Below are 12,214 nucleotides of genomic sequence, written 5' to 3'. Positions count from 1 at the left end.
ATTCTACTCTCAACATTTTCAGAAGGAATTATTTTGTAAACTTTACCAGTCAATCATACGAATATATTACGATGCGCAGTAGGGACATTAAGTTATATCAAGTAATGGTTTATTTTAGTCACACAATTTCATTCATTTCACAGTTGTTTAAAAACAAACTTCAACAGTAAAAAACAGACAAATCTATACATTAAAAGTATCAAGTGTTCATTCATTATGACTTGGGCTTGCGACTGATTATTTGATTGATCCATGGTATGTAATTCACGACTTTGGTGTAGACGCCAGGTTTGTCAGTCCTGCCGCAGCCGTCTCCCCAGCTGATGATCCCATAAAGGAAGCTGACGCCATCCTTCACACAGGCCAGGGGGCCTCCAGAGTCCCCCTGGAGGAAACACAAACATAAACTTTCAATTAATTATCCACTTGGAACCTAACATTACAAACCAAAATTACACAGCTACAGCAGAGTGTCATTACAACACATAAACACGTTGGAACATAAACCTTAACCACATCCTGAACTCTTAGCACAGCAGTGCCCATATTTGTACATGCCCTAACTACATCCTACATGCTTCAGATTTGTATGCAGTGGAGGCTACTGTCTACTGTACTACAACATATCCACTTGTGTAGATGTTGTAGTAGATGTTGTATATGTTCAGTAGATGTTGTGTCATCTACTGAAGAGCGGTTTCATTTTTCAGGCATCCCAACCTGGCAGGCGTCTTTACAGTTTGCCCCAGCACAGATCATGTTAGAGGTCACATGGTTGCCGTAGATCTCTGGTTGGGTGCAGTTATCATGGGGGATGATTCTCACTCCAGCATCTTGCAAATTGGAGTACTTGTTTGCCTCTGTGACATACCGAACACATAGCTCAATATCAACAAATAAACACTCATATTAGAAAAATGTGGTTTGAAGGTTGGATATGTTTTGAGGCCTTGATTAAAATTGGCCATGCAGGTCCAGAACAGTACTTAAAATAACTTGAAGAAAAAGATACAAGGAAAGCATATTCCTCTGTTTATCTACTTTGAACAGAAATTGTGCATGCAAATGTAGACACAACCACAGAGGGTTATTTTCTTATTAACTTACTCTCGTGCATGTGACCCCAGCCTGTTATCTGACACAAGTAACAGTCGGGGAATTTCATGTCTTTGTCTGGGAGACAGATTGGTCGTATGAACTGGGTTCGCCTTACACAACGTCCATTTTCTTTCTTCAGTTTGACCAGAACTTTTACAAAGAAAAGTAATATTACAGTTACGTTATGCACTTTTAACTCTTTTATTTATTAGAGTGCTACTGACATCATTTAAAAAAATGTAATATGTTCAATGACTCTGCGACTGAGAAATATTTGTCTTGTGTCGAGAAAACAATTGAACAAAGTGTTTCCCACTGGCATGGACAGATGCTCAGTAAGTATCCCAACCGAATGAGTGCGCTATCATGTGACGCTTTTGTGTGTGCATGACTGTGTGTGAGTGGTTACGTGAGCACGACAAACACAGCTGTTCCAAGATGCACAGCTGTGGGAACACAGCCAGAGACAGGCAGGCTGGAGTGGATGTTTGTGACTGAGGGGGCGAGGGGATTGTATGAGTTTGTGTCTCTGTGTGTGTTGGCATACATTAAAACATTGAACACTGCAGAGAAAACAGAAGTCTGTAACATCATTACCAATATCATGGAGTGTTGGATTGAATACTGAGAATTGCTTTGGAAAGATGTACTTCTCCACACCAAAGGTTCTGGTGTTGGGACTGGTGATGTTGAAGTGCTGCTGGCCAAGAACCACACGGATCTTAGAAACCAGAGGGCTGAAAAAGACGTCATACACCGTTAGTACTTCATCATTGAATATTTTCAGTCTAATGAGTGGTGACTAACACAGCCAAGCAAAGTTCAGTTGAAAACATGCCAAATGGACAACTTGAAAAATATACATTTTCCATGAAGAAGTACGCATTACATTACAAAAATGGCTGTTTTGTATTCACATATCACCAGTTTCAGTATTGATTAATGTAAACTTCTCTAAAGGTCTCTAATTCAAACATAGGGGCCTCCGGCAAAAGTGTCCAGTAGCCATGTTCCAGAGAAACTCTTAAATTGTCTCTTGAGAACATTTACATTAAGGTTTTCCTAGAACTGAATGTGAGTCTAAAAAAAGTTAATATGTGTTCATAAAACAGTAATGGGCAGTCAGGGATGTCAGTCAAAACGGCTTGTTAGTCTGTCCTATTTTCTGCAACAACAAGATGAGAGTAAAAAGCCACCTTACTCTGCAGCTCAGTTAATAATCCAAACTAACTCCAAGTTTTATGTAACCATATTCATTAAACTAGCTTTTAGGGTGATGTAACTATAACCAAACTAACACTAAGAGTCACATGTATTCATTAAACTAACTCCTATGGCTAATGTAACTGTACTGACCATATTTTGTTCATTAGCATAAAATGGATGGTTGGATGAATGGCTTCTCTATCAACACATAATTGACTCGAGATCAAATCAATTCTATAATGTTGATGTATATGGATCAGACGTTCCAGCACCTTCTGAAGAAGCAGTGAGCAGCAGAGACCACCCAACAGGAGGAGACCAGCGTGCCAGCACAGAAGATGTCGTTGCTGATGTACATGGCTGCCATCCAGGGGTGTGTCCCAGGCAGCGAGGTGGTGCCACCCAGGATGCGCCCCATCGCTAGCGACAGTCTCTTTTTATGCCTCTTCCCACAGACAGGACCAGGAAGTTCGTTGAAGCGGTTTATTCTTCGAGATGAATATGCTGCTGAAATGATGAGGGAAAGGAGAGAGAAAGGTTTATTTGAAAGATACTTTGATCGGTTTCCATAGAGACTTCATCATCGATTCAATTTAAGTTCTACTGGAGGACTACTACCAAGACGTCTACTGGTACAAAACTACATTCAACCCCCAACAATAACTATCCAGTATTTTCCTACATAACAGTCTTAAGGAGACAACAACTAATATACCTCTTTGTATCACTTTCGACTTCCCTAGTAGGTCAAACTCCCCTGGAAGGAAATAACCAACAAGCTATTCTATAGGATTAAACGTTAGGGTATAGAATGTTTAATAACCAAACTTTAGCTTCCAGCATGTCACTAGGTTGAGTAGCTAAAAGCTGGCTTGAAGAATGTGTATTGTATGGAAACCCATGGCAACATGTCATCAGAGCAACCGGTTCAAACAGTCCCACTCACCACTTTGTCAACACTTGATCTGACATGTGGATGTTGCATGACTCATGCCTCAGCTCTATTTAATTTGGCCCGTGGTCAAAACATAGTCACTAGAGTTGCAAACTATTTGTTTGTGGAAATGGACTCACATCTTTAGCTCTGGCATAGACATTGTGATAAAAAATGAATTTCAATGATGTCTTGAGAAAACAAACCATTTCATGGGTTGTACTAGTTCCAGGAAAGCAGGAGACATAACATTTAGTTGAAAGGAAGTTCTGGTACATTCAGGTCATGGTGAGTTTTCAAAAGCTAAACCTGTCCTTGATAGGACAACATCATTCATTAGTTCAGACAGCATTCAAGCTCTATCATTTGAAAATTCATTGGGCACAATCTCCTTCATTTAGTCATCTCGATCTATTAAGGTATCATCATTCTGACACTAAATGAAAGCTACTTAGAAAGTTACTTACAGAAGGATGATTGAGTTATGTTGTGGATTCATTGAGGATCATCAAAATTGAGGATTGGTTCAATATTATTGCTTTTCCCCACGTATTACAAAGCCAGAGAACTAGCCAGAGAACAAGAATTGATCAAGATAACCACCAAATAGCTCCCTAATAGTTCTTACTGGACATTATTTCCTGTTCCCATTTACTCACGACGTATCACACAGGAAGGGACATCACAGTTTTCCCAGGAGATGGCACCAGCATTAAGCGTGTAGCACCACGGCATCTTGTCCCCATCTGGGTTTCTACACAAAAACACAGTGGACATGTTTATGTGGGTGTCACGCCATCTATGGGTCCCTGCCACAGCACACTTCAATCAAGATGAATCAATGCCTGATTACAGGTTGGACTTCAACAGTTTTGAGATTGGAAATGTAAGCATGACCTTGTTCATTCTGTCGGACAAGCTCTTCCGAGCTTAGACTGACAAGATCAAAGTGCTGTTTTTGGGGTTGCCAGGTTCAATGGCGCTTGTCCTTTCCAACTGTAAATGACGCCAAACAAAGTGATAGAACGTGTCCACACACCTGCAAAAGGAGTGTTCCCCGAGACCCCTGAGAGGGGCGCTGTCCACGGTGTCAACACAGAGCTCGTCATGCAGCAGTTCAGAGTTCCAGGGCAGACAGCGGGCACCAGCGACCGTGGTGGCCACCACACCCCGGTAGTCTGCGCCCTTGTTATGATAGCACACTGCTTCAGGCACTGACACACACACATACAACGACAGAATGTGCGTACGTTATGCACTGCTGATTTAGCGATTCACGCCACACATAAACATGTTCCATTGGATTTGGCTGAAGGTAAACGTTTTTAGGGACCCCTCCAAGTAGGTTAACCACTGTGTATGATCCCTGGATGATGGCAACACCTGCAACATGTTAAACTATGCTAATCTTGCTAGCATTTTCTTTATACAAAGGCTAATGACAAGACTAGCTAACGATGAAGCGCTCCCACTGACCAATGTTGCAGTAGGCTCCACTATGGCCTGGTCGGCAGGCACAAACCTCCTCCCCAGTGGTAGAGATCCTCCTGCATGACCCTTCATTCATACAGGGGTTCTCCCGACAGACTGGGGAACAATCAGACACGCTACATTAGGTATAAACCAACAGTAGAAAAAGGGTTGGGGTTCAAATCGTACAGTGAGACAGTGCCTGATTTTATAGGTGGTGACTTTGTAGCTTCAGTCGGAGAAGATAGATCGCACCTCCTGAGACACTGAGAACGTGACATTGCAGAAACAGCAGCTGAAAAGCTAAGCCTGGATCCGACAATTCACCAGTGTTTTGAAAGTAAATTGTTTGTATAGCTTCATGCCCTCAATCCCATGACAGGAGAGGGATTCAGTCGACAGCGCACCAAAGAGCCTTCTCCTTTGTATCAAGGGAATATGCTGAAGACCCATGAATGTCCCCCCCCCCATTGAGATGAAAGCACTTGGAGTTCTTTTAAGGTGTGTCCCAAACAGCACTCTTGAGTCACTGTGAGTCACATAATCTTTCTTTTTATTCCTAGCGAAGCTGTTACCATGGGGAGGGAATCAAAGCCTGTGAAAAACGTCTCCTTTGATATCCCTGTTAACATGCGGCAATGTGCTTTGGCTTCAGCCCCGCAGATTTCGCTCTCCTGCTTCAGGAGGAGAAGGGGAGTTCAGAGGGTTCAGCACAGACCTGGTAATCTGAGGTGGGAGTTATGCAGGGATCTTCAGCAAAACACACAGAGGTTTAAAAGCCTAGTCTCACATGGTGCGGGGGATCGCGTTCCTCTTTACTTTCCAACAAAAGCCAGCAAAAGTGTGAAAACATTTGAAACAGCGGGGGGTCGAAGCGACAATGGATCCACAACATAACTCACCTGTGTAATGAGTGTTCTTACAGGAGATCTGCCCAGCCACACACCTGCACTGCTCCACATTCCGGAGGTGAATTCTCCCCCAGGATTCTCCAATGTCATAATATCTCAGGTGTACTGTTTCATAGCACTTCCCTGACAAAGACGGCAAGGCAGAGATAAAAGGTGGTTTGGTGAAACGTGAGCAGAGTGGGCAGGGAGCAGGCAAAAGCGGCATCTTTAGGGAGCCGCCTCAACACTTCGTCACAACAATAGATAAAACATTCTCTTTTTCAAGGTAACTTGCATAAGCAGTGCAATTCAGAATGTAAACTTTTTCACAGTATACACGTTTATAGGATAATATATCAGAGTATACTAAACTACTATATTGTAGCTAGCAGAGTTCAGCAAAACCAGCTATACCGTAGTCTGGAGGATAGCTGTAGGCTTATACACTGTATATTAAATGACCTACTCAGTTCACAAAGCCTGCCAGTGAAGCTCTCTGGACAAGAGCACTCGAACGAGAGCCTGTGGGGCCCCAGGGTGCAGACACCGCCATTTTGACAGGGGTTCAAGTGGCACGGGTCTGTAAACCTTCTGGACGAGTGAACAAAAACTAAGGCAAAACAAACACACAAACAACAAACCATTCAGCGAAATCAAAGTCCATATTCTATTAGCTATCATTGATTGAATCATTGAATCCCTTCGACAAATCGAACTCATGGGAGGAACATGAGTGATTGTCGCTTATGGATGGCTCTTGTCAGTTGTGAAAGTCACTTTAAGTTACAGAACAGAACACTTAGTACACTCCATAGCAAAGAGCTAGTTCCCCGGTTTGATTGACCTTGTTGACTGAATACGATGATGTTTTTGAGTTGAACTGTTAAATACCTGTAGGTTGTGTTGTCGGAGTAGCACAGTAACCCCAAAGCAGGTCCCGGTCAAAGTTGTGCGTGAGAGAACACCTTGGACAAGGAAACAAACACATTCCTGTCATGCAGGTCCATTGGATCGAGGAGTGAGATCACTAACATGATGACATCACTGAATGCTTTTCACTCACCCTGATAGGAAACTCAAAATAAACTTAAATTAGCCTTTCTATGTAAGTTACATGCGGGTTGGAAATTCATAACATTTCAAATGTTTGTCTTTTTCATTTTTTGTCGTGGGAGTGGTTGAAACCTCTTGAAAAACAAACTTCATAACATGGTCATGTCATCAAGTTGTGTGAGTCATTCGTCATGTCAACTCCATATCCATCCATCCACACCCTGGAAAAGTAATCTCTTGGGTTTCAAAAGCAGCAGGTACTAACACACACACACACACACACCTTAAGAATGAGCCAGCATCATAATTAGCTGTTTCTTCATCACTGTGTGGGAAGGGGTGAGGAGACCAAGAGCTATACTGAATTACAGCTAAGCTGTTGATTCTAGCAGACACCCACTCCTCCTGTCAGCCAATGTTTAAAGTGGATCTGTTCTACAGTACCACACAAACAACTTCGTTTAAAAGTATTTTGGATCTTTACTCAAATTAAAAGCCAAAGTGATACTTGTGTGATCTGAATTGATAAAACACTAAAACTAAGTAATTAAATTGCCATTTATACCAGTATTATCAAAACACCTTTTCTAAACTTATGGTAATGAATCTTGGTAATAGGGTTGTAATCAGGCACAACTGTTTATTAGTAAATGAATAAGCACCATTGACACGTGAAGCAATTTAGGGAGTAATGCCCCTTCAGCACTGTGGTAAAGTGTGTCATTGGATGTGTATGAGAGCAATACAGAAAGGGTTTCGAATATGAACTTTGGTGCCACAGCTTACTTTCCACACTTCAATTACTTAAGTGCCATTGAAGAACATGGCGTGCAGTGAGATACTGTGTGTGACCAATGTGTGGTGATACAGACCTTCGTGTCAACAGACTTGCCACTGGGAGTAATAGTAAATCATGGAAACTTTGTGCTGTGTGTGCATGTGGTTAAGGGATGTGTTTGTGTAATCAAAACACTTGATGCCAGAGGAGTAGCTCCAGTGGCGAAAATCTGCTATCAACTTTGGGGGGACAATTATATGACATTTTCTCAAGAGCAATTCCTGAGGGGGACACCAACATTACTGCTGTAACACATAGCACAGTAAAGAAAAAGCGCCATTGTGTCCATAATCAGCTAAGCGCTTTCATTGCAAATAATTAATATAATTGAAATTACATATTTATGTTTACAGTGATTTATTGGGGGGGACCAATCATATATTTCCCAGGATGGGGGGGGTCGTGTCCCCCCTGTCACCCCGGGATTTCTGCCTATGAGTAGCTCAGGAACAGCCAGTAGGAATCAGACAGAACTCACCAGGGTTTGGAGGAACTGATGTTAATGCAGTGATGATGAATACTTCCACCCTGGCGAAATGGGAATTTACATTCTTTCCCATTTACAGTAAGGACTGGGGGGGGGGGGGGGGGGGGGGAATAAAGCAGGGATTAGGCCTACATATGTTTTCAAGAGCAGACTCAATGTTCCAAAATGTAAATGAAATGTACATTTTTTCTTATACTTTACCATGGTCAGAGTAGGCATTAATTTAGACTCAAAGGGTAGCCTACTTTATGAGGGCTTCTAAGGACAGTTTGAAGCAAATGTACTTTGAAGATATGATTTTTGCCTCAGACACAATGAATCCTTTGATTGTATAACTGGTTCCAGCCTGGACCTATCAACTTATATTATTATGGAGAGGCCCTGTGCAGGGGAAGCTTAAAGACACCTTAATCTGTTTTCTGTTTTGAAGGTATATAATGGGGGCTTCACACGCACACGTTTTTGGAGGGAGATTGATAAAATAGCTTATATGGTATTTAAAGTCGAATTTACCTTTATGATTATCCATGTTGGCATCTCTCGTCATCACGGTTTCATATCCTGGTGGTATCAGTCGCTGGAATAAAGTTAAATTGGTGAACACACAAGTGTTAAAAGTGTCGTTGCCACGGAAATTCTATTTCATGCGCCCTAATCGAACTGTCTGTTAAAGTTACTTACCGTCCGTGCACTCATAACACAGGGTAGTAAAAGTAACATAATGTGTGCCATCATAACAATCCGGTATGGTCTTCGTTTTCAACTGGAGTTATAATCCTGACAAGAGTTATATATACGTTGTCACGTTACAGCTGTCAATTCCCCGATTCTCAGGCTGGTATTGGTCATGGAGAACGTGGGACATCCAGCAAGAATGATCCTGTCCCCAGAAATTTCAAAATGTTTTAAGTTAAACAATTGCGTCATGAGTGACTATTTCGTTTTGCCCCTCACTACACCCCAAACGTTTTTTCTCCAAAAAGTATGAGGACCCAGCTACGTACTAGTATTCACGTTTGTGAAGAGACGAAATGTTTGATGTAATGGAAAGTAACTTTTGAAGAGGGCGGGTGATGATGGTGCGGGATTCCTCCTCCAGTCTTCTCTCTCCAGGCTTGGTCACCGAGCGCTTATTCTAGTTGTAAACATTCCAAGTGCGGCGTGCTGTGGCAAGATTTTGCTCCTCTCCCTTATTACCAGGGCTCTAATTTTCACCCGTTTCAAAAGAACTCTTCAATAGATGCCGTGGGAAAAGACAGTGACGTTCTATTTTCACTACAGACAGTTCATCACTTTGAGAGGTGCAAAAGGGATCCAGTTAAACAGAATTGTTCACTTATTTATACTACCGTTAATTATTGACGATTCTGGCCGCCTCAAGCCGACCAAAGGATAGAAAAGCAAGTCTGGAATGTAACATTATAGGCAAATAAATCTGTGGGCCACTATGAGTGTGCTCAGCATAAATTACAAGCCGCCACCTGCCACACCACCACTTGCAGTAAGACATGATTTTATTGAGTGAAATTTAAACAACCAAACATGAAGCCAGACCACATTAGAAATTACAGACCAGCCATCATATTTAGTTCACCATTAAATAAAAGAAGAAATACAACTAATGTATTGGAATAATCTATAAAGTGGCAATGCTAGGTGCTTTTAAAGTTCTTTCTAGGAATTGTCCTGTACTGTTTATGGAATGGGTCACTGCAGAAAGACCAAACTCACCATGAGAAGTGTTGACTAAGTGTCACTATTGTAAAAATGAATTACTGATGCGTTACTACCTTGTACCAGCAGCTAAACATTAATCAGGATATGATGTTCTAAAGCACAATATCTATCACCATGACAGTTTAGGTTTGGAGTGAAAATCATAATCACATTTTTTCTTCAATGACATGTCCGCATCATTTTTTTGATTTTCTTTTTCAACAAAGGACATGGAGCATGGAAACCGCAGGCAATGGACTGCCAGGATCAGACGATGGTCGCTTTGTAAATGTCCGCCTGGGAGTCCTTGCCCTCGGGTTGATTTCGGACGCTGTGGGGCAACTGGGAGTTCTTCATCTTGCTCTGGCACTGCCGGAGCTCGGCGGCATAGCCCTGAAAGCTGAGGCTGAGCTCTGAGTCCTCTCCCTGGGCTCGACCAGGCCTCTCTTTTGCCCCCTCCTCCAGACAAACTCCCTCCACGTCCATCACCTCGGTGGCTGTCTGCGAAGGCAGGGCTCCCAGGGACGGGGGCCTCTTGTAGGCCTCTTGTGGGCCTCTTTTGGGAGTGCATTCATCTGTTCCTCCCTCTGTATATGGAAGAGATAGGAGAGCAGATCATTAGGATATTGGGTTGGGTTCAAAGCCTTTCACAAGGTATGCTAAACTCTTTTATTATGGAGATAAGTATCCAACCCCAGCTGTGAGACATTAACAATGCCACAGAATGTTACAAACATCCTGAATTGAGCGATGGATACTGATTTCTCCAGGAGGAGGGCTTCTAAGCTGGCTTTGCGCAACGTAAACTGCCATCCACATTTCAAAGATAAATAACCGATGCATTTATGAGATCGTATCATTCCTACAGAGCAGGTTCATACGTTACTGAATGCTGCCGGCTGTTGGGGCTAAGATGGCCTTTTTTGGTCATAGGGCACATCGTGAGGGTGAGGGGAAGAAAAAAAACTGAAAAAAAACTTGAGAGAAAGTCTTCCCAACCCTATTGTAGATGTAGTTTGGAGCGTTGAAGAGTTAAGATTTAATCCACTGGATTGAAAACGCAAAATCCTCTCAAAAAAGGCACTCCGTATTCTGCATGGTGATGGACTCCAGCCTAAAATAACTTTGCGCAAAAGCACCTTTTATCTGACAACAAGAAATGCTGTCCCTCATCAAAAGGTGGTGCTTGCCTTCCAGTGTGACTGCATGTCTTAGGAAGCACAAAAGGATGTCAGCTACACCTACTGGATACATTTCAATTATAACACCCATTGACTTACATTTTCAGACTTTTGTCCAGGCTTGTTAAATGTAAGCTCAATTGATGTTTGCACACAACTTGAGCTGAATTGTTTTATTCTGATATATTGTACGGTAAAACTTTAATTTGTTTATAAATTGAGTCTTTTTGAAAACAGAATGAGCAAGAACAGTCAGTGCACAGTGTATTTTTGTCATTTATGTCAATTCAAGCTATCCTAGTGCCAGTCCATTGCCTGTGGTGATAGAAGGATTTCCTGTGCTAAAAGACTGAGCACACAAGATGGGTGGAAGTGACCTCAAGAACAAACTGGTGAGGTGGGTTTGACATCACACGGAGGAGAGGAAAGTACTAGACGTGTTAATCACCACTGACACATCTCTAGTGGGCGTCTGTGAGCAAACAGGAAGGCCAACGCCGGATCTGTTGATATCGTGACCCTAAAGTTCCGATGACAGGAAAAAAACTCCGGTACCGTGTTGCCGTGACTTAGGTTTAGGTGACTCGGAGCGATCGAAAAGATGCACCCTCTGAACTCCTCCAACGGTGATTCATCACTTCAGGAGCTTATCTAAACACAGCTGCATGTGTAGGATCTTCAACAAAGTTATCCGTTTGTTGCGCTCTCGTTTGATCGTGCATTTGATGTTGCTCGTTAAAAACAAGTCAATAAGATTGTCATGGTGCTTTGCACTGCCGCTTCACAGCAAGAAGGTCCAATTCCTGGGCACTGTTAGCACCAACCGGGGGCATGTTCTCCCCAGGCCTGTGGGCGCATCTCACAGGCCTTTCTTTGTGGAGTTCTCATGCTTTCCCTGTGCTCACATGGGTTTCCTCCACAAAGGAGACCCTACATACGAAAACATGCCGAACAGATCGCCACCCTGCCCTGTCCCTGACATGGGCATGAGGACTTGGTCTCTGGGTGCAACAGATACGGCTGCCCACTGCTCCTGGCTGCCCTTGGAGGGAGAACAGATTGTTTCAAACCCAGAGAACAAATTCCTCTGGTGGACGGTCGACACTTCAGCATGCGTGTGTGACCTGTGTCGCCACTCCATCAATGCGTGCGCGTGTGTCACACTGCAAGATAAATAAACGCTTCTTCTTAATGTTGAATTTGAGAGGGCTGAGAGGGCCATTTGTCATCTTGGCACTGGTTGTCAGGACTGTGGGCAGTCTTCCCGTGGCACATATTGGTTCATCAATTGGCCGTGGCACCGGGCTCAGACAGACCAGGTCTCTCCAGGGCCAGGTTGGA

General features: G+C 42.9%; 2 protein-coding genes across 5 annotated transcripts in view; both read right to left on the bottom strand.

Annotated features, from left to right (window-relative positions):
* Window positions 1-100: 100 nt before the first annotated feature.
* LOC136967664 (hepatocyte growth factor activator) lies at window positions 101-8,863 on the bottom strand. 4 transcript variants are annotated; one of them, XM_067261542.1, is made up of 14 exons: window positions 8,658-8,863; window positions 8,490-8,553; window positions 7,968-8,061; window positions 6,490-6,563; window positions 6,065-6,208; window positions 5,611-5,742; window positions 4,715-4,825; window positions 4,278-4,452; window positions 3,898-3,992; window positions 2,577-2,811; window positions 1,696-1,835; window positions 1,108-1,248; window positions 721-860; window positions 101-385 (listed from the first exon to the last, which is right to left on the bottom strand). In XM_067261542.1, exons 1-14 carry the CDS (start codon window positions 8,709-8,711, stop codon window positions 215-217), a joined length of 1,770 nt encoding a protein of 589 aa, XP_067117643.1. In that variant the 5' UTR covers window positions 8,712-8,863; the 3' UTR covers window positions 101-214. The 4 variants fall into 4 exon arrangements, with proteins under 4 accessions (XP_067117643.1, XP_067117644.1, XP_067117645.1 ...); XM_067261543.1 differs by having other exon boundaries at window positions 2,577-2,808; XM_067261544.1 differs by lacking the exon at window positions 4,715-4,825.
* Window positions 8,864-9,503: 640 nt separating this feature from the next.
* Window positions 9,504-12,214, bottom strand: part of rgs12a (regulator of G protein signaling 12a) — a 31,336-nt gene continuing 28,625 nt past the window's right edge. Inside the window, exon 17 of the mRNA XM_067261689.1 lies at window positions 9,504-10,279. Coding sequence (XP_067117790.1) covers window positions 9,960-10,279 — 320 coding nt within the window. The 3' untranslated portion in view covers window positions 9,504-9,959. The remainder of the gene's footprint in view (window positions 10,280-12,214) is intronic.

Source organism: Osmerus mordax, chromosome 23, assembly GCF_038355195.1.
Source record: "Osmerus mordax isolate fOsmMor3 chromosome 23, fOsmMor3.pri, whole genome shotgun sequence".
NCBI classification, from domain to species: domain Eukaryota; kingdom Metazoa; phylum Chordata; class Actinopteri; order Osmeriformes; family Osmeridae; genus Osmerus; species Osmerus mordax.
The sequence above is the reverse complement of the archived record's forward strand: the minus strand, read 5'-3'. Positions and strand labels throughout refer to the sequence as shown.

Excerpts from the sequence above, each read along its gene's own strand:
- LOC136967664 (XM_067261542.1), bottom strand. The coding sequence starts at position 8,711 with ATGATGGCACACATTATGTTACTTTTACTACCCTGTGTTATGAGTGCA. Across the intron at positions 4,826-5,610 it reads TAAGAACACTCATTACACAG|TCTGTCGGGAGAACCCCTGT; the intron begins GTGAGTTATGTT and ends ATTGTTCCCCAG. Across the intron at positions 386-720 it reads ACTGTAAAGACGCCTGCCAG|GGGGACTCTGGAGGCCCCCT; the intron begins GTTGGGATGCCT and ends TGTTTCCTCCAG.